The sequence below is a fragment of the Labrus bergylta genome, chromosome 6, assembly GCF_963930695.1.
Source record: "Labrus bergylta chromosome 6, fLabBer1.1, whole genome shotgun sequence".
NCBI lineage: Eukaryota > Metazoa > Chordata > Actinopteri > Labriformes > Labridae > Labrus > Labrus bergylta.
In genome coordinates, this window is record NC_089200.1 from 21,977,012 (window position 1) to 21,999,612 (window position 22,601).

Consider the following 22,601-nt stretch of genomic DNA (forward strand, 5'->3'; position numbering starts at 1 on the left):
CCTTCTGAAGTCAATCACCATCTCCCTGGTCTTATCCACGTTCAGAATCAAGTGATTTCTTCCTGTCCACTCCACAAAGTTATCCACCAGCTCTCTGTACTCCCCCTCTTGCCCATCACTTATACACCCAACCACCACAGAGTCATCAGAAAACTTCTGCAAGTGGCACTTAAAGTCAGAGGTGTACAAGGTGAAAAGGAAAGGAGACAGCTATTCTGTTCTAATGTTTCTCAGAGCTCTCTGTACCATTTCTTACCCTTTAAATTGTAATTTATTGTACTATAGGTAAACATTATATAACTAAACCACGTTTACTTTCTCATTTTTTCCACAGGTTCATTCTTATCAGTAATGCTTATAAAAACACTTAAATAATTAAATAAATAAATTCATAATTACAGTTTCTGGGAAAAAACAATATTTATATTTGCTGGATTGTTGTTACTCTATGGTCAGTAGTACAGTATCCTTTTCCTAGTCAATAAGCGAACTACAGCAGATTCAGTACATGAAGGGTAAAAGAAAGCTTTCTTTAACTCTTTGTTAATCAAGCTTCTTAAATTGAAGAGCCTATCAATCAGACAGTTGTATATTGACAGTGTTCATGTTTACAGCAGTCACTGCCCACTGTTGCTGTATCCAACCCAAACCTGCAATATGTCAGAAACCAGGTTAACAACACGCTTGTTGACACAGTCGTTTGTCTTGAAACAATGATAACTCAGGTCCCTGTAGGGAACGATGATTTATATGGCTTATTCTATAAAATGTAGGGTTACAGCCGCAGATTCACAGGGCTGAAAATAGGGGCCATGTCAGTTCAGTTGCTAGGAAACAAGTTGGAGGAATACAACAGTGAAAGGCAGGAATCTGGGTTGGTTAAAGAGAGACGGGGGGGGGGGGGGGGGGGGGGGGGGAGAGAGGGTGAGACAGCTGAGGAGATAGGGGAGAGTAAGACAGAGAAAGAGACAGGCAGAGAAATTGTGCCACAGGGTAAATATGTTTCATCATATTTCCTTTGGGTGCTGATCAAGGCGAGAAAGAAGATCAACACTGCTGCTATTTCCATGATGAGCTATTACAGAGAGATGACTATTGATTCTACCAAGCCCCACTTGTGATTATTATTCCTGTTTCTATGATCAAACACACTCGTCAGTTTACAAAGGGGGGTACTAACTAAAGCAAAAAGGGGTGTTTAACTTAACATAAAAAAAACACTGATGAATACAAAACCACACACACTCTCACACACATACAAACGAGTCCTGTCATGTTCCAACCATTACCATCTCAATAAAGCTAAATATAGTCCAATCCCTCAGCCCCTTCATCTCAGCACATCAATAGGTCGAGCTTTGTTGTCCGTCTGTCCCTCTTTGTTAAGCCTGAGCGTTTTTTGTGTTGTGCAGAATGTGGGGGACTGATCCAGCATGCAGGTTATTTTTGGGGACCTCGGTAGGTTTTTGGAGATTCTGGCATCACCTTTTAATATATGTCGTAGTTTATTTCGATGAGCATTTACATTTTCTCCCTGCCAAAAAAAATCACATATGAGTAATAAATAAATTACTAACAATACTCTGGTAGATAAACTGATCCAAATGGTGTAGATTCAGATTCTTTATTGTCCCACACGGGAAAACACAGAAGACAAAAAGCACAAGGACAGCATCACTGTAAAGTCTAAATTAGAAAGTTCAAAAATCAGACAACACAACAAATATAAAAACAATATAAAACATTACAATAAAATCAGTCAAGAGCTCATGCCAACATGGGAATTCCTACCATGTTTGTAAAGGTAGAAGGTTAAATTTGTTTTTATGACATACTGTTAGGCAACCCTCCAAGTACTAAGTTAAAGTTACACCACAACAAAGATGACATGACTTTTTACCAACTAAAAAAATTAAGTTCCAAAGCATTTTGTACCAAATGAGCACAACAAGACACAATCAATCTTTTCATAAAATGAACTTCCTTTAAGGTGCACTATGTAGTTTTGGTAGAGAAATGTGAAAGTTGAAGAAATGTACAGATTATGTGGTATATATTCATAATTCTATACACAAACTGTCCTTAGAGGAAAATTTGGTCCCTGTAACACTGTTTGAAGGTAAAATGCTACTTGAGAAGTTATGGTGAGGGGCCCGCAACAGTGATATTGTAACTCTCCTGGTAGCTTTTTAGATCCAAACAGTGTTCCAGGGACCCATTTTATAAAGTTTGTGTATTTCGTTCAGAAAATATAGCATACAATTGTTCCACTTCTCCAAATTTCAAATACCACTACCAAATCTCCATAGTGCACCTTTAACTACATGTTTATCACCTTATTTTATTAACTGTATATATATGTATAATTCATCGTCCCTTCAACAAGTTAAAACCCTTTGATTGATCATTAAAGACTCTCTCTCTCTGTTGGGTTTTGTGTGTTAAAATTCCTGCCTCTAAAAAGCGGACACAGGTATTAGAAAAGGTTGTAGTGGGGAAGAAAAAAAATTCAATCAAGCAATGTTCTTCAGGGACCTGCCCTCGGAGAGAAACAGAGAACAGGTCCGCTTAATGAATGAACACAGTGTTTGACTGTGTAGGAACAGCAGAGTCAGAGCAGACAGGGAATTATGGCTCTGTGGTCAATTATCCAAGGCTTCTCATGAAGCTGCAGCCTCACTCTGGTGAATACCACATATTCAATGTATGTTCTAACACTCTAAACCTACATGTCACTTCTGAAACAACAAACTGTCTTGTTTGATGTGATTTTGCTTTTTTGTCCACTTTTCTTTCCTCACAATCTATTTTTCAAAGTCTGTGTGTTTTCATGTTTTGAGTTGCACATGTTCTCTGCTTTAGTTCACCATTATGTTCCCAACTTATATGTTCATCACAGTTTTCCGTTCCCTGGATGTTTTCCCAGGATTAGACAACATCTATGTCCAAGTGGCAGCGTTAGGTTGATTATGAAAGAAAATAAAAGTCATTTTGAGAGTTGGGCAACTTGATATAAGGACTGCAAGCTTGCAGCTTACTCTTCACTCAAAGGAGATTTGTTTGTGTCCTGCACCTTCTGGCCTGTCTTCAAGTTTTGCATTGTGTTGTGTGTGTGTGTGTGTGTGTGTGTGTGTGTGTGTGTGTGTGTGTGTGTGTGTGTGTGTGTGTGTGTGTGTGTGTGTGTGTGTGTGTGTGTGTGTGTGTGTGTGTGTGTGATAATGAAATGTTCCTTATTATTTGTATGCTGTATAGAAAGCTGCCGAATATACAAATTTAAAAGGTGTTTTACAAAGGACAGTAACATTCTGATAACCTGACAGCTAACGTGACATTTATAACTAAATATTTCAGTCACAGTTTGCTCTTATTTAAAGTTTAGTAAAAAGGCTGGACTCCATGTCCTTGTCAGGAATGCCTTTATTCTACAATGACATGTCTGACAATGACAGGTAGAAAACAATAGTTCAGCTCAACATGATTCAAACAAAGTTTCAAGCTAATGTTGTGTCCTCAAAGTTTTCAAAGAACCAGCAAGTCAGCCAACACACTTTACCACCCAGGATCCTTTAGTGCTGGATTCATTTTTTGTGATGTGTCGTATTTAAGCCTCTCAACTATATGACAGAAAATGAGAATTTAAAAATAATAATACATTTAGTGACAACAGAGCTGTGTGTGTGTGTACTGTCTGTGTGTGTTTAATGTGCTTTTATACAGGCACACCTTGAAGCCCCTCCCCCTGGCTGTCAACGAGTGTGTTCTGCGCATTTATGAAAATGTGTTGACATGTCTAGCTCGGTCATACTCACAGATTCCTTGCATGACGTCTCTCTCTCTTGAGCTGTCTCTCTATCTTTCTGACTGTCTGCCTATCTGTCTGTGTGTTTCATATTGCTCACTGTGGAAATTATTTCTCTTATGCTGAAGGTGTTAATCACCACCACACTAGCTGCCAGCACTTACTCCACCAATTACACTACTTGTCATTTCGTCAATGATTAACCTTTCCCATTGCTCTGCCTGTTACTGTTTTGCTACCTGACTTGGCTTTTAATTTAAACTGCTTAATAAGGAACAAAAATGAGAAACAACCAGTTATCATTAATAAGTTGTATAGACCCCAGGTGGCATGAGCTCTCAAAGAAATGTGAGCTTATAGTATTTCTTAAAACATAAGTTTTTAAATCATTTTGCAGTGTTTTAGATTATTTAACAGACACATTTTCTTTCTCCTAGACTTGATGTTGCTTCATTCTCTGACTGTTTTCCTGCACTTTTACTCACTTTGTGAGAGCCTCTTGTCTTCGCTGACTAAGCACATGTCAAGAAACTGAAGTTGTCTCAAGGTTTCAGAATCTGATATTTTTAGCTGACTGTATAACATTGAGCTGCACTGTGTCATGTTAATTTGTCATCTTCTTACTCCTCAGCTACAAATCCTGAAATTGGAATTGCTTGTAAATATCAATACTAACAAAACCAGGGGAGACTAAACTTTAATATAAACCAATAAACGTGTCATCCTTGTTGTGATGTACATTTAAATCTGTTTATGTTGACAAAATTCGAGGTACACACTAAGTAGCATGAAAAGCGTGCACATTCTCACAGAATGAGTTGGACGATTTATGTGATAAGCCAGGGGAATAGAAGTTATGTGATATGGATGGAATGGGTCACATAACAACCAAACATCACATACACTAAATTCACATGGAGTCTTTCCCATATCTCGTTATTTTCGATTTAGTTAAAGGGCTATTAGAGTGTGGAAATGAACAGGTTGTAGATACAGCCCTGCAAGGTATCTCAGTTCACATGTTCTATTTTTAAAGTGTAATCTTTGTTCCCACCTCAGCACCAAAGCATTAAGTCCCATTACCCAAGCAAGGACTGTCAAACTGACACCATGACAGCAGGTAACCTTGGTAAACCTGCGATCGTTGCCTAGATTTTTGCAAGCTACACGTCCCTTAGTGCCAGGCTAAGATTTTCCAATATTGACAACATGTCTAGAATGTCAGATTAAGTCCTCTGACAATATTCTTTGACCTTCTGTGGCTTTGGAGTTTGTTGGTCTATGTGAAAATTGTAACTTCAGTCTTGATGGCTTTTCAGAAAGTGAGAAAACAAAGAACATTTATTAACAGGCAAGTAAAGATAAAGATAAAGATAAAGATAAACTTTATTGATCCCCCGTGGGGGAAATTTGTGCATTACAAGTAACCTTGATCACCAAATAAGCAAGCAACAAAACAAAAAAATCAACAATAAGTAAGGACAATAAGAACAAAATACTTTAGAAGGAAATACTGTCTGAAAACAAAGATAGAAACTCTTGTGAAATACAACACCATAAAAATCAACAGAGATTCTGTTTTTATAACTGAACCCTCTTCAAGAACTGTTACTCAGCAGCGTGAGAGTCTGGATACAATAGAGAATGATTTGTGAGGTTCTTTAAGTGAAGAGACTGTTTCAGCAGGGCCAGATCCCTCAGGGGTCATTTCAATCAATGTTAATAAGTGAACCATGCACACACACCTTGGCCTCTTTATCTTGTGTTTAATCTATGTAGTGGTGTGTCTCTTGACACATAAAACCAGTGTCATATAAGAAACCCTTCAGAGCATTTAGCATTTAATAAATTGAAGATATGTTTCAGTTAGTTTGATTAGAACGTTTTAATTTAAAAAGAGAAAAAACAAAATCAAAGCACACTCTACAAAAAATAGGCGCTTTGCACTTACTGTCAGATTTTTTTTTTATTGCAGGAAATGTTTTCCTTCCATCCTGTTACCAACACCCAATTACCATCATTCACCTTAAGCCCTCAGCCAGGGCTGCAAAACATCCTCTTCACACAGAGGACAATTTTGCAACACTCGATTACTGCTGCACAGAGGAAGAACAATAAATAACATTTCCATCACATGTAGACTGAGATAACCAAAAGAGATTTTAACGTGATTGATTTACTTTTGTGTGTGTGTGTGTGTGTGTGTTACATCAGGAGATTCTAATGGGCACATTTATACATCTTTTCTTACTATTTAAATAAGGAGACATCATTAATCCGTCTGATTTCTATTTTTAATACTCATAGTGTGTTGGAGGCCACACACCATTGATCACTGCCTTTGTCATACCACCATCACTAAACACCCATCAGTGTCATTCATATGGTTAACTCCCTCATGTGATGCTTCTTTTCCAAAATTAACAGCTTATTACCTCATTTAAGCCATCATGATAAACATTATCTCATGGTGGCATGTTAACTTTACTTTACAAATGACTTACTCTATGACAGAGTGATAAGCAGTATGATCATCATGGTTACCCACAATTGAGTATGGCTTAACTCAACAGCTATTGAGCGTATTGCTATGAAATTAAGCACATTAGTCAATCTAAAGCTACTTTGGATAAAACCAACTCAGGTGAAAGTGAGTCTTTGTCCAATACTATGGTTTATTACCAAGTAAGTATGCTAAATGCATGTAGTTTTTAATCTTAAAGGATTTAGTCAAAGCATTGCTGTGCTGAGCTACACTATCACTGAGCTTCTAGCATTGCTTTAAGCTCTTAGAGATGTTTGATCTCAATGGACAGAGCAGGGATGTGTCCAGACAAACAAATGAGGGGCAACATAAAAAATATTATAAGCTATCTTGTGAAGTCAAAAAATAAAAATGTTTTACAAGCCAGACAGTGTGCAGGAGTTTGCTTCTAGCATTCCTCTCCTACACACCTGTATTATGAAATAGATATGCAAAATATTTTCCCACAATTTAAAGTGCTTACAAAAAATGAACTACATTCAATACAACAAGCTACCTGTTGCAAAACAGGTGAAATAGTTGATTTTGATATCATTCTGCCTCTTACAAGGAATTTAGCCAATCATAGTTGAAACATTTTGGGGTGGCACCTATGGAGGGCCAATCACATTTCTAGAGGGACCCACGGCACCTGAGCCACCCCTGTGGACCCGCCCCTGGGACAGGGACAAAAAGAACAAGCTGTATCAGTCTTTGTATATGGCTGGTTTGGCTCTTTTGAAGGAAATTGTTAACAAAATTAAATGAGAAAAAATACTTCTCTAAGCCTTCTTTGTTAAAACATTTTTTTGTTTTAAATGATAGCAGATCTGATCACTTCCAGCAGTGTCACAACAGCACGACTCCCCTCACTATCATGTCTTGCAATTGGCTTTACACCTTGTTATTAGACGGAGATGCACGTAGCTGTCCTCCAGAGTGTCTTTGCTGGCGCAGACTTGCTCTCAACAGGTGTTTATGTTTCTCCTCTCAAGATCTGATGCGTGACTAGCATTCAGTTTGCTGGCCCCTGAGGCGTGACCACGGAGAGGGAACAACATGGGTCAAAACCAAAATTACAGCGTGGTCCCTTCTTCAAACGCTAGTTGATCCTCCACTAAACCTGTAGGCTATATTGTAGGAATTTTAAGCATAAAGTCGGTTAAGCTTTTAATTGGTTTACAGGCTAACAAATAGACCATGTAATTGGTTAGCATAATGTCTTTTCGTCAAGATGGCAGTGGCACACATTTTGATTTAAATTGTTCTCTTAGGAAATAAATGCATTGCTATATCGCGTCTTTTTCCTCTTCACTTTTTAGGTTTTTTTTTTTTTTTAAACTACATTTATACTTACGAGGACAGCATATGTGGGCTTTGGAAGAGGTTAGGAGAGGTGTGTCGATCCTGTCGCAAAAGAAGACACTTCTTCTTTCAGAGTTCTGGATAAAGGATGATACTCCCCTCACTATCCCACTGCACACAAGAGGACTGATGGTTTGCTCTCCCGTGACAAGTGGTTGACAGCTTGTTTTGTGCGCGCAGTTTCAGGGGAAAATGTGGTGGAAAATGCCAAAGTTTTTCCCCCTCTTCATTCCTGGCTGCCTCCTATTACGCATGCAGTAGGAAGGGGCTCTTTTTGTGGTAGGTGGTCAGCGATGTAGAGGAGAAAGGACACAGAAAGAAGTGATGTGTTCTAAATTTACTCTGTGGACTGTCGCTAGTTATTTAAAATGCAATGAACAACCTGCATTGCTGTTTTTCGCTCAGGGGACTGAGAATGAGGCTGAAGACGTGACCTGTTGCAGCATCTCTTTGAGCTTTTAGTGTTTGGATGGATACAACGCTGCACAATGAACCAGTTTTCCAAGCTTTATTTAAGACGATGGCTTTTTAAATGAGGAGAAATTAAATAACTTTTTTTTATGATCGGTGGACATGTTTACGCAGAGCGCATTTTAAGTGGGGATTGGACGTGCTTCTTTGATTTGGCTTCACGGTGGACTGACTGGAGAAAAAATAATATTTCGTACCGATTTTTGAGTCGGTGAACTATGACTTGGGGTATTTTTGCAAGTAAAACTGGTGATGGACGTTAACTGATCGGGATCTTGCCCCTTGCTTTACCTCGAACCGAGCGCAACACCGCGCCCTGCTTAGGAGAGTATAACCTCCTTTCTCTCCCCTGTCCCCCTTCCTTCCCTTTGACAGAATGGCCCGGTTTGGAGACGACGTCCCGGGCTTGTTGAGCTCTGGGGATGGAGGGTCCGAGCGCAATCGGACCCGCGATGGAGCGGCAGTTTCCACAGGTGGGATCTCCCCAGCCTTCAAGCAGACCAAAGCGCAGCGAGCCCGCACCATGGCCCTGTACAATCCCATACCGGTCAGGGAGAACTGCTTCACCGTCAACAGGTCCCTCTTCATCTTCGGCGAGGACAACGTGGTCAGGAAGTATGCCAAGAAAATCACTGAATGGCCATATCCTTTTCTGCTTCATGGTGCAAGCGAAGTGTAAGGTGTATTAACACACTAACCCTGATGTGCCAAGTGTAGAAGGTGGGTAAACTGTGTTTACAATGGGAAAAAATAGTACCCAATACCATAAGTGGGCTCCTGAATAGAGTGTTTATATTTTTCCACCAAGTTATTCCACCAAAATTACAAAATGCTGAACTCCTTACACAACCAAATACCCTTAGGTTTTGTGGCATACCTATCTCTGAGCAATAGATGGAGTCTACGTGGAATTTCAGTACCATGGAGAGCACAATGCACATAATATTGGGTGCACAGACACAAGCTCCCTCTCAAACACACAAACATGGACACACGATTTGAGTTCACTGGGAATTGCTTGAATAATTAATTACGATCACATAATTAAACACAATTAAATCTATACACCAGAAAGTGAGACTTTTCAAGTGTACTAGTGGCATGACATACTTTTTAATCTAAAAAATGACGAAATCTATGATTAGTGTAACTAAGGTTATGATAACCCTAGTTATATGGTGACAAAAAAACTGCAGCAGGGCAGCATTTTTAATAGAAAGCAGGCAGGAGAAAGAAACTGGAGTTTTTTCTGTAAATATCTATAAAAAGTCTATGAAGTCATACTGTTGCTCCCCACTGACTGCTCCTCCTGATGAGTTTTTATCCAGCAAATATCTCACACACAGTTAGAGCTACAATGAATCTGCGATTAATTGACTTGTTGATTGACATAAATGATCCTTTTAATCCTCTTGTGTTTAATTTTGTAACAGATTTGCAACTTTTTCAGAGAGAGGATTTGCTGCTGCTTTTCATCGTTTTATATCACTGAAATGAGCATGAGACCAATAAGAGTCTGAGGACATGTCCTTTTACGTAAAGAAACTGTGTGTAGGGATATTTTTTTCTATTAAACATTTTACTTAAAAGAGCCACATAAAGTAATGTATGTGTGCCATTATCTAATGGCATTATTATATCCCTGAAAAATGGAGGGTCTTTTTTATTTGCCTGTTCCTCAGGAGCACAATCACACACAAATGTCCGTGTGTGGCGTGTGTGTTGCTGCTGTATGGCTCACCAGGTGTCTGGGCCAGGTGAGGCCCCTCCACTGCTATTGTCCAGTTCAGCAGCTTCCTGGCTGACTGACTGGCATTCTGCTGATTTTAAATACCCAGCAAATAGAATGAGTCTGCCTCTATTGTTGTTTTCTCTGGGTTTGTACATGCACTTTGGAGACTAAAATAGAAACAGGATGAATTTCAATCAACAGCTGTGTGTGTGTTTGTGTGTGTTGCTCAACATATTACAGTTTTTTATGCCCCTATGGTACCATTAATAGTACTAAATTATAAGTACATCCAATGGTACATATACCTGTTTCAAGAGTACAGCTGGGTTTAAATCCTAACACTGTGTGCTGTAGTGACCAGAAGGAAAGCAGGGAGACTGTATAACCTCCAGGTTAATGTGCTGTTGTGGAGGGAGCGTCTTATTACATCTAATGAGCTCTACTGTATCTGATTAACAGACATTAACAGGAATTAGATGTAATGATGTCTGATCGCTGTGCCATGTGCTATTACGAGAAGTCATTACTCACAGACTCATACGATATGATATTGTTTGTTAATATGGTTTTTGAGGGAGTGCTACTGAGCTGAGTGATGTTGGTGTCTGGACAACTTGAACTGTGGTTGTGATGAGAGGCATTATTCAATAGATGTGAAGATTCATTCACAGTCAAAACACTACTCAGCAATACTCACAAAATACACATGAAGAAATATAACAGGTTCATTAATAATGCACCCTTGGTTGTATTTCTTTATTTCAGAATGTTCTCAGAATACATTTTTGTGGCATTTTTTCTTATTTCAAAGTTTTGTTTTAGGACACATTTGAAAAAGCAATACCACAAAGTATCATGCATGCTATTTATACTTTAGCCTGAAACAGCTGTTTCTTTTTGGCCCTTTTGAGGCAGCAGAAACAAGTTGTGAATGCAACATGACATACCATTAACTTTTGAGCTAATGTCTAATTTGTTAGCGAACAGATGCCTATTTACACACCAAACAGTTAAGTCAGAACATTGTAGTTCATTTGGAATTGTTTCTGAACATCTACTGAGCTGGTAGCGTCTGGAAGGTCGAGAGTTTGAACCCCAGCTCCTGCAGCAACTTGTCCGATGTGTTCTTGGGCAAGACACTCCCTTGTCACTACCCTGAATTGCTCCTGCTGCTTCGTCAGTGGCGTATGAATGTGTATGATGGGTTTAGTTTCCTCTGCTGGTCTCACTACATAGCAACCTCTGCCATCAGTGTGTGAATGGTAGGTGTGACATGCGGTGTAAAATTGCTTTGAGCTGTCAGAAGATTAGAAAAGCGCTATATAAGCTAAAGTCCATTTACCGTCTAATACATATATTTCCAGTATAAACCCTCTGTTTTAAGTCTGTACCACACTGTTCCTAATCCGGAGGGGATTATTCTGTTCCAGAGCAGCAAACTACTCTGTGTGTTTGCCAAGCAGGTTGTAGATTTCATCTGTCTGCTGTTTGGTGCTGACCAGGTAGTATACAAAGGGAATTAAGAGAACAAAGTGAGATGAGAGATCAGATTGACAGATATTACAACGCAGTCCGACAACTCAAAAACCACGGCTATAACAATGCTGTCATCAGACGATGTTGGTGTAAGGACACATCACATTAACATATACAGTGAAACTTTAAATGAAAGCCTATCCCAATTTAAGGCCCAGACCCTTTACTAGCCTTGTGTTGTTGCACGTCAAGTCATTAGAATTAAACATGAACTTTAACATTTGTCTAAGAAAGACAAAATAAAGCTAGTATACGTACAAGCGTGAGAAAGTAGATTAAAGATCAGCTGGAGATTCCTGTATGCTTGTGTATCCACAGAATGCAAGCACTGCCTCTCAGAGAGAGAGAGAGAGAGAGAGAGAGAGAGAGATAAAGAATAAAGAAATGTAAATCTCAGTGAGTGACAGAAGGGACGGGGGAGGACTCTTTAGAGATGGAAATAAACGAGGAAATTATGAAAAGAAAAGATTTTTCCATCTCGCATGCCAAATGTTAATGCTATAACATATGCTTTGAACAACTACAGACATTCTAAGATATTGACATAGCTCCATAGGCCGGCACAGCACTCATTAGTGATTGTATTAACCAGGGTCTCTCCCTCTCTCCCCCATGGTGCAGAAATACAAACATACATGCACACACAATCTCTGCAGGACATACACTGAAGGTCAGTTTTGTGTTTAGAGCACAACTGGCCACTCTCCCCTTGCTAGAAGAGTGTCTGTGGCAGTGTGTGTCGCACTGGAGCTTTAACGCTGTGTTGGGGCTTCTGACATCACATCACACTGTTTTTTAATTGTTGAGAGTGCATTATCTCTCTTTGGTTTATTTTGTGTGCACCTGAACTGCTGATGGAGGCCTGGCAGGGAAGAGTCAGGGCTAATTAAGCCCACAGCCTGAGTTTACAGTGGCAGGCAATGTGAGGACTAGCAGCTGCTCCTCCTGTCTGATCCCCACTGGGATCTCATGCGGAGGGAAGTTTCCCATTGAGAAGGAACACTTTTGAATAATTGATTGTTGGATTTAATAGAGTTTGTTTCATCGGAGGAACAAGGGACCATCATGGGGTTGTTGGATTTAGTTTTTATCCTTATAATAAATCAGTCAGGCAGGTGATCAGTTTATGTACACAAAATATCCCACCTTATGTTTTTAAGACACAAAGATCTCACTTAGAGGCACTGCAGGATATAAATTCACAGATGGTAATTTAATCAAGGTTGTATTTCAGGTTGTATATTCTTGCATGTGTCTCTTTGGTCAAATTGTGCTTGAGAAAAAGACAATTTTCCCACTGTTTCTAAACTGCATCAGTGCATAAAAAAAGAAAAGGTCCAGCCTTTATTTATTTTCAATTAAAAAAACATTTTCCTGCCTTTCTATTTTCTATTAAGAGCAATTTGTTTGGAAATAATTTAGCTTAAGTGAAGAAAATTTGATGCCCAATCTCAACAACCTCTCTGGTTACCTATAGACTCCTAGTATTATGACCTAGTATACCTCCATATATCCCGATGGAAGGGTATATATTGACGTTTTTATTTTAATGTTGTGTCATACATACCGAGTGTGGTAGGTCTGTTAAATAAACACTAATTAAACAGACAATCTTGTCTACCTAAACCTCGACAGTTTTTACCCATCTGGCAACCACAATATTTCAGCTTCTAAAGAAAATGGGACTCACTTCCACAAAGTCTGTTTTATCCTGGAAAGAAGAATAACAAATCTTCTCTTTGCATCCAGGGAACATGGCTTTCAGATAAACGAGATGTTACGGGAACACTTTATATTAAGCAGCTTGTAATAAGCATTAATAACAGGTAATAAATCACTTATACATTTCTTATAAGACCTTATTAGATTCTTATTAACACAAATAAGACTATATAAGTGTTAATATAGGCATAATTAACAAATTTTTATGGCTTATAAGACACTTTTAGGCTCTTATTAGAAACTTATTAACACTTTATATACCATCATGAACATTAATTATATGTTACATATCATATCTATCACATACATAGTTTCAGTTTGGACAAACATTTTGAAACCACCACATAAAGTTGAAGTTGAAATATCCAAGACCCTTACATACTTTCAGTTTGTTAGTGGACTATCCCACAGCTCTAAGCCAATGTTTACTCACAGGATAGACTGAACTATGGCTGCATTTATACGCTGGTGTAAGAAGGGTGCTAAGATGGGGTGGCAGTAGCTCAGTCTGTAGGGACTTGGGTTGGGAATTGGAGAGTCGCCGGCTCAAGTCCCAGTGTGGACCAGAGTTGGTCTGGTTGCTGCAGAGGTGCCAGGTCTCTTCCAGAGTGCTGCCCAGGTGTCCTTGAGAAAGGCACCGACCTCCAACAGCTCTGGCACGCTCCCAGTGTAGCAGTGTGTAGCAGCCTCACTCTGACAGCTCTCCTATAATGTCCACAGGTCCTGTTTTTACATGTGTGTATCTCAATAACTGAGTGTAAACAAAAATGTCCCTCAGGGATTAATAAAGTATGTACAGAAAGAAAGAATCAAAATATTTTAAATTATTTGACACATCAGACCAGCTTGAGTCTTACATAACAACACAGTTTAATTCTCAATAGGAAATGAATTTGTTTTGTGCCTGTTTTTTCAGTCCCAAGGCTTCAAAAGAGTAAATTTGGTTCCAATTGGCGATTAAAACCCTGGCTTCCTCCTCTGTTTGTGTATTTAATGCTACTATCCTCCTTTAACACACACAAGCTGCTGATTACGCTCAGATATCCAATAAGGCGGCCTCAGATGCTTGTGATTCATTTAGATTTTCACCACTATGTCGTAATAATCACAAGGGCTCGGATCCAATCAGGGCTTGAGTGTATTCACAGATGCATAGGGCATCACACTCTGTCTCCATGTCTATTTTTACACACATGTTTGAGGAATGGAGACAGAGCGCCAGCATCACTGTGACTCACAGGATTGCTCACGAGAGGCCTCACTGCCAAAGCTGGTAGATGATCCACAATTAACATCACACTGCACTGCAGCAAAGGGTTTGAAGTACTTGTTGAGTGAGCAACTAAAGGTAACATCAACAGCTACTTTAACTCGTAATATTCTAATATCTTATGATGTCAGAGAGAACCAGCCATATGAGGCATAAATCATTTGTTGTTTGAAGGCTTTTATTCAGCATTTGAAAAAAGAGACTGTTTTGCTACCTTTCAGCTCGTTTTTTTTTTTACAATGTTTTAAACTAAAAAACACCCACAGGAAACTACACAAACTAGCACCAGTTTGCAACTTGCTAGTGACGAACATAACGGAGCATAAACCAGCTACAGGTCCAAGACCAATTTCCTCAAAACTGAAGAACTAAATTATTGTCTTTTAAGGAATGGTGTGGTCCAAAACCACAGCTCCAATAAGAGTGAAAATTTAATCTACAATTGTTGGCTGGCCTTTTACAAAAATCAAAGAGCTATAATGTTGCTTTGTTTGCTGGATGATTAACAGGCAACTTGTCATCAACACGTTCACAAATTAATTTAAAATTGTAGGAAGTGGTCTTAAATACGACCCTAACCCTGGCCCTGTATATATATACGTTAACCACCTGTTAACATTTTTCAACTGACCCATGAAAGTAGCCACAAATACAAAGAAAAAAACGTTCTCAGCAATATGACATTGTTTTTATAATGAAAGTGATGTCAAATATAATGTGTAGAAAAAACGCAATGAATGTATCAGTTTTAACATCTTTAAAAAGAAGTATAATTCAAATAAGATGAGGTCCCAAACATTTTTCTTAGTGATGACTTTGTGATTCACTTTTATGCTGGCACTAACCTTTTATGTTTCTTTTAGTTGTGGTTAAAATTAGCTTGATAAACCGAGCAGTGTGTGTGTGTGTGTGCTTGTGTGTGTTTATTACCACAGAGATAGTTCAGCTGCCCAGTTGCCGTCTTGTAGCATTGACTTTTGGCTGGAGGAGAAGCCTGTTGCCTTGGATACCTCTATCTCTCTGTCTTCATTTCCTCTATATTTTTTTTCTTTCTTCCCTCCCTCCCTCCCTTCCTCCCTTCCTCCCTTCCTCCCTCCCTCTGTCTCTTCCTTTGTCTTCCCCTTCATATCATCTACTTCCTCCTCCTGTTTGTGGTGTGTTTGAGGGAATGCTGGGTGTGGTGACTGGCTGCTGCTGTGATCTCCCTCTGACACTAAAGTGATGCTAAAATTAAACCAAAAATAAACAGAAAATAAACTCCACTTGTTGATAAGGCAAAAGAAAAAAAAATACAAACACTGCACCTCAGTGCTTAAGATGGATATTATGCAACTTAAGAATTTTTCTGCTTGATTTCATGCTCAACAGGTTGTTTTTGTTTTTCACAACCTCTTAACTCAAAAACACTGAGTCAATCTGTGGCACAGTGTGGTTTATGTTAGCAACCCTGCAGGCTGGTGGGAGTTAAATTGTACTTGTGCTGTTTATTTAGCCTCTCATGGCTCACATGTCACTGAGTTTATTTTATTTTTTATTGAGACAAAGATAACCAAATACCACAAAAAGACAAAGAAAGAGAAGCAAAACACAAACGAAAGGAAACAAACTATAAACAACCATGTACAACAATATACATATATATTGTATCAAAAAGCAGAATTAAAGTAACAGGCTTTTACTAATGTCCAATGTTTTCTCTGCTCTCCTTACTCTACGTACATGTAGTGATTGAATATGGTGCTCTATTTCTATTTTGAATTCTTGTAATTTATTCCATTTAAATGTCTGAGCGTACTGTTTCCCATAATAGATTAATACATTTAAGATGAATAATTTGAACAGTCCCTTCCACTTTTATCATAGAAAAAAATACATTTTCTCCAATTTAACAGTAAAACCAGTCCGTGCTCTGAAGAAGTGCTCTACATCTGACCAAAATATACCGACATGCAAACACTCGTACAATAATAAAACATTTTTAAAAAAACGACTTCAAGATTGTTATTTCGGGAAAAACAACTTTTATCTGAATCTTGCAACAATCAGATTTACTGGACAAAATAAATATTTACTTGTAAAAGCTTTTTCATAATTGTGTTGGTGACACAATATATCTGATATAAAATTAGGCCTGCATGAAATGAGAAAAATATGCAATTAGAATTGTTCAATATTGCGATAAGGATATAAATTGCGATAAATAAACAAAAAATGTGCATATAAGCTAACACTCTGTAGTTATATGTTGCTATGTCTATCTGCTGTTCTTCATGTGTTATACAATACCTGTTTGCAACATGTCCCTCCTGATTCCAAAACATATTAACAAAACTTTTCCCTCCACTACATCTGCATTAATCCAAGGTTGGTTATAGCTGGCTTTAGCTTCATGTGACTGCATCAATATGGTGTGAAGGCATGACCGTTATACCCAAGCCTCCACCTGATATTGGTGCAATGTACAGACACCAAGTGAAAAAGCATTGCTTGACTACTGTACATTAAAAGCTTTTATTTATTGTGATAAATTCAGAATTTTGCAATGTGTTTATTGCCACGGCTTATATTGCAATAATGTTAAAGAAATTGTGATCAATTGCGCAGCCATATTAAAAGTCCAAACTGACTACCATTCAATATAACCAAATGTGGAATTCAAAAATGGTTTGGCCTATAGGAATTGTGGTTTCTTGACATAGATTCCTACCTAAGGTGACGATTGGTAAATATTTTGTGTGTTCAAGACAATGTTCCCACCATTAGGTCTGATTTAAATTGCGGATTAACCCCACCACCCCCTCGCTATAAACTCAACAGTGTGGAAGGTATTGCATAATTTACAATCGCAAACTCCTTTGGAGTGACTGGCAGTCCATATTTCTTCATTTCATTCAATCGATGTGTCACAAACAAGCCTTACATTTCTTACAAAACAAAGAAAGGCTTTTTTTTTTTAACACAACTCTGATACCCCTAACAATAATTGAGAATAGTGACAACAACAATGTTACACTATTAACACAAAATAGACAGAAACAAAAATTTTAGCACCTTAGCTACACGTTGACAGCATCTTCGTGTTCAGTGTTCAACAGGCCGTGCTTTTTCGGCTGTCACCTTTCAGATCGCAGCTCTTTTCCATCGATTATTACTTTGAAAAGTAATAACGAAGAAGGCCTTCTTTCCTTCTTTTCGGTGCTGCCTTAATGTGGGGCCACAACCTGTTGCGAGTTTCTTTGTCTTTTGTTGACAGATGTTCCCCGAGTCAGAGCTTCCTTGACATTAAATACTCCGATCCTTTTGCATTTTACCATGCCAGTTCTTTATTTGATCTCAATTTGAAGCCAGTGTAAGCTTTAGCCCATGAATGTCTATTTTGCCTAAAGTGAACAAAAGACGTTGCTGGCTCTTGCACTTCAAATTCAATGCAATACATTAATTTCATTGCAGCATCATATTACCATTTGCTGCCAGGTATACTATAGGCTAAATGTCTTTTCTAGACGTTAAAATCAGAGATGTTCCCCTCAGTCACACATGAGGGCTATCACCCACAAACTCAGCTCAGCAGGACCACATGTTCCTGACTAACCCTGCTGGGTGCATCTGCCAGTGCCTCATCGATCTGTCCGCTGTCAATCTTATATGGTCTCATTGCCTCCTCCTCACCTACCAACTCTGCTAGCCCTGTATATAACCATCCTCTTCTTCTTCATCCTCCCTATCACTTTCTCCTGTGTTATTCTTCCTCCGTTATCTCTGCCTCCTTCCTCCCTGTCTCGACTCTGCAGATTTCAGCTCCCTTGCTTCCTACATCTTCTCCACATAACCAGGAGAAAGGGGACAGCCCACGCAGAGTATTAGATACAGAGCACACTGATGGCTTAGTTCAACCCCCAGAGTAGCTCGAGTTGAACTAAAAACCAATAGAAGTTCCAGAGAACAGGCAGTGAAGCTTGTAGTGAGAGTGACCCTGTTTATAGGGTCATGTTTCAGGCCCCTCATCTCACCTCCAGAAGCACTCAGGTGTGTGTGTGGTGTTCATGTGTGTGCTTTATCTATACTTCACAGGCATTTTTTAAGTGCTATTTCCTTCACTACATTCAGTTCTTGAACTAATTTTGTGTTCTGATTTATAAACTACTCCATATTTGTTTTCTTCTGTGACCTAGAAACATGTTTAGAGCTTTTTCTGCCTCTGTATGTTTTCTTTCATTTGATGTTTCTAAGAGTCACTTTTATACACAACCATCATTATGAAATTCACTACTTCTTCTTATTATTATTTTATGTTGACTGATTTTACTACAGTCAACAATGTTTTCATCCTGGTATAGCTCGTGTATCCCAAGCCCAACAGCTCATATATTCTTCTGTGTCAAACCTCCATCATAATCCAAAAGCTGTTTTAGCACATCAAGGAGCCACATTTAGAATAAACTGTTTCCTTCATACCATCCTTCATTTTATTCTTAACTCATCACCCTGCTTGAAATACATACTTGCTCACATAATCATCTAAAATGTGTTTAACAAAAGCTTCAGTATTTCTTAGATATATTTGCTACAAAATACAGTGCCCTAGCTGTTTTAAGGAAAGTCTTTGAAAAATATCAGTATAACTATGACCTGTTTAAAAAGACTGTCATTTTTAGAGGCCTGGGCATCATGGGGCTGGGCTGAGAGCCACTGACAGAGTAGGTCATGCTGAAAGACTGGCTGGCATCTGTTTGGTTTTGATCTCCAAGGGTAAAAATATGGCATATGACCAGCCCTAGCCTTAAAGTCAACATACTCAACCAGACACATTTGAACCTTATGTGTATCAAAACATCCTTAACTTTAGTTTTCCACTCCGTTTGAGTACATGATCCTCACCACCATCATCGCCAACTGTATCGTCCTGGCTCTTGAGCAGCACCTTCCTGGAGAGGACAAAACCCCAATGTCCAAAAGGCTGGTGAGATATTCAATGTTGGTAACATCTGCACACATAACTTCACTTTGCTCTTCTATCAATTTGTTGTAATAAAAAAATTACAAACTGCCTCTGAAGGAGCCTAAAAAACCCAGACATGACACCAGCATTTCAGAAGGCTAATTATGACTCGCTGTCTTTGCATTTGCAGGAGAAGACTGAGCCCTACTTCATCGGTATGTTCTGTTTAGAGGCTGGAATAAAGATAATCGCTCTGGGCTTCGTATTTCATAAAGGCTCCTACCTCAGGAATGGATGGAACGTCATGGACTTCATTGTGGTCCTCAGTGGGTGAGTAAAACAGTGTGTGTGCCCGTGTGTATTTGTGTGAGGATTTGGATCTATGAAACAGGATTAGTGTTAAGAATTAAAACGATGCTTGTTCCGTGAGATTAGCTCCTTTTTCTTTTACATTTACATTTTTGTGCTCATCCTTGATTCCTCCATGATATTTGTTGCTGGTTTGGTTTCTCATGGTTGACAAACTTTGTCACATCTTTGCAGCTTGTTGGCCTTTACTTAATAGTTTTACCATGTAACTTGTTTTTTTAGTTATCAAATCCACTTCTTAGGATATAAAAGCACAACATTGGAAATCATTAGCATCACATTTACTTGTTTGTCTGTACCGTGGGAGAAAAATGTGGAGTTTTATTAAAGGGCATTTTACAGCGGTTACATTCTCAGGAGAGGTAATACCTCACTTTCAGAGCACAGAAAGGAAATGTTTATGGTTTTAAAGGACGAGCTTGATGAGGAGGCAGATTAACCTTAACACCGCTCTCTCCATCACATACACAAACACACACACACACACACACACACACACACACACACACACACACACACACACACACGCACATTAAATATTAATCAGTTCACAGCCGTGAAGTACAAAGGGTGGCAGACAGGGTTCTTAAAGAATTCTACATGATTCTGGCTGTTCAATTATTGATGAGCCCAGCTCTGGCTTCTTAATAGTACTCCACCCACTTCTGGAGAGAAGAAGGTTGTGAGGTGAAGACATGAGGAAAGGAGGGGTTCAGCAAACAATTTAAGGACAGGTAACGTTCAGCTCACTCCCGCTCTAGCCTGTTTGTCAGTTTATGTGTGGTACAGGACACTCAACCCTCCAGTATATGTTACTAAACTACCAACATTAGAAGCTTAATTAAAACACAGTGAGGCAGACTCGTCTTAAAGGATTGTTCTATTCTCACCTATCTCTGTAGGGTACAGAGAAAAGAGGGAACAAGACGTGTCATGCCTGAAAGATGCTGTAATCACACTTTACCTCTGTGTGAGCTCTGTGTGTAAACAACAAGAACTACTTATTAATGTGATTTTTTTTTTTTTGCACTAAGGTCAGCTTGTGGTGAGGTTGTAGACATTTCACTTACAATACCCAAATAAATGTATCCAAATACTTTTGCACACATTTACTGAACCATTATTTGGAAGTGGAAAAGGCAGCATCTTTAAAAAAAAGAAAACATACAGAAATAGGCACATTAGTGTACCATAGGTTGAACCTATTAGCTGCCGATTTTGAGATTTTAAAGAAGGAGATGAGCTCAATCTGGATAAAATAGCCTCCCAGGTCTAATTCATATTTAGCATGATGAAGTGAGCTGCAGATAGATTCCTCTCTAAATTATCATTCTGGCCACAGCAAAGATAAATTAATGAAAATGTTCTCGCTCCCTCTCCCTCCCTCCCCTCTATCTCTCTCTCTCTCTCTCTCTCAAACACACATTCACTAGCATGGACTAATTCACTCACCTAGAGGCAATCACTCTAGGTTCAGAACCTTATTAGAGATTGAATGAAGATTATGAGAACTGCTAATAATATTAGATGAGTCACCAGTGCTGTCTATCAGTTAGTAATTTGGAGGTCTCTGCAGACAGAAGGGGTCACATACTGTGTTACAAATACTCTGCAGACATCCAAACGTTCCACACATACATGCCAAAAGTACAGTTCAACAGTTATTTACAAAAATAAAACCAAAAAATGGAGAAGACTTTTCTCCTAAAAGCCATATTTTAATATATAAGTATTTCAATCAAATTATACATGTATTTGTCAAACTCATAATAAATGTTATCTCAAGACACTTTACAAAAAGAGCAGATCTAGACCGTACTTTTTAGACACAACATTAACAAAGCACAAAGTAACTGTGGCAAGGACAAACCTCCTTTTACTGTGCAGAAACCTTGAGCAGAATCAGACTCATGTTGAACATCTATCCAACACGATTGTGTTGAGCTTAGAGGGAGACGCAGAAAGACAAACATTATTATGAGTCCCTACAGTTGATTTCTCTTGTACTAAACTGTTAAGTACTGTAACACATTTCCCATCCGTATTAATGAAAGGAAATATAAGGATTACAATTATAAATACGAAGGGATGTGAGTGTAAACAGACCTTAGTAAGGGTTTGACAAAAATAGCATCAAGAGGATTCAAATAAATTCTGTTTACATTATTGTCTCGTCAAGTGAATTTCATAGGAGGTTGAGTCATATGAAAATACAATGAAACAATACAACGTACTGTCCATGATTCATACAAGAAAAACTCCATCCTATCAAACGTTATTAGTAGAAAAAAGACATGTCTTTAAAGGAAGAATGTGTAACTTTTTGATCCAGTAGATGTCACCCTTGAACACCAGCACTAAACCAAAACAAACTGCTGTATGACGACACCTCTGCTATTCTGAAGCCTCCAACCCCCCTCCACTCACATTCGCATGAAGGAGATATGAATAAGAACACACCATAGTTAAGCACCATTAAGCTCAAGCGGTGGACAAAATTGTCCTTTGCTCGAGCTGCAATTGCCTGTGTCCTGCATTGTTTTGTTAGCAGGCTAATGTTAGCACGCTTTGGTTGACTCATAGCGTCACATAAATTGACACGGAATGACTGAGATCTAAAGACACTTACATGACATTTAAATAAGCAGTGAGTAGGCTATGTTGTTCTTCTTTTCTCTAACGAGCTTGTCACTCATTGTAGACAGTAATGATTCAGAGAGACATTTACAGAGGTTATAGCCTACTTCATTTCTGCTATGTTTATGTGTAAAATTTCGCACATTCTTCCTTTAAAATCAAAAAAGCTTGAAATTTGTGGACTAAAAAAAGAAAATAAACTATTATGTACGCAATGGGGTACATAGCATTGAGCGA

General features: G+C 38.7%; 1 protein-coding gene across 1 annotated transcript in view; it reads left to right on the forward strand.

The window, feature by feature from the left end:
- The first annotated feature begins 5,206 nt into the window (after positions 1-5,206).
- The window catches only part of LOC109982516 (voltage-dependent R-type calcium channel subunit alpha-1E), a 66,771-nt gene continuing 49,376 nt past the window's right edge, over positions 5,207-22,601 (forward strand). Inside the window, exons 1-3 of the mRNA XM_065956006.1 lie at positions 5,207-8,801; positions 19,274-19,379; positions 19,549-19,688. Coding sequence (XP_065812078.1) covers positions 8,536-8,801; positions 19,274-19,379; positions 19,549-19,688 — 512 coding nt within the window. The 5' untranslated portion in view covers positions 5,207-8,535. The remainder of the gene's footprint in view (positions 8,802-19,273; positions 19,380-19,548; positions 19,689-22,601) is intronic.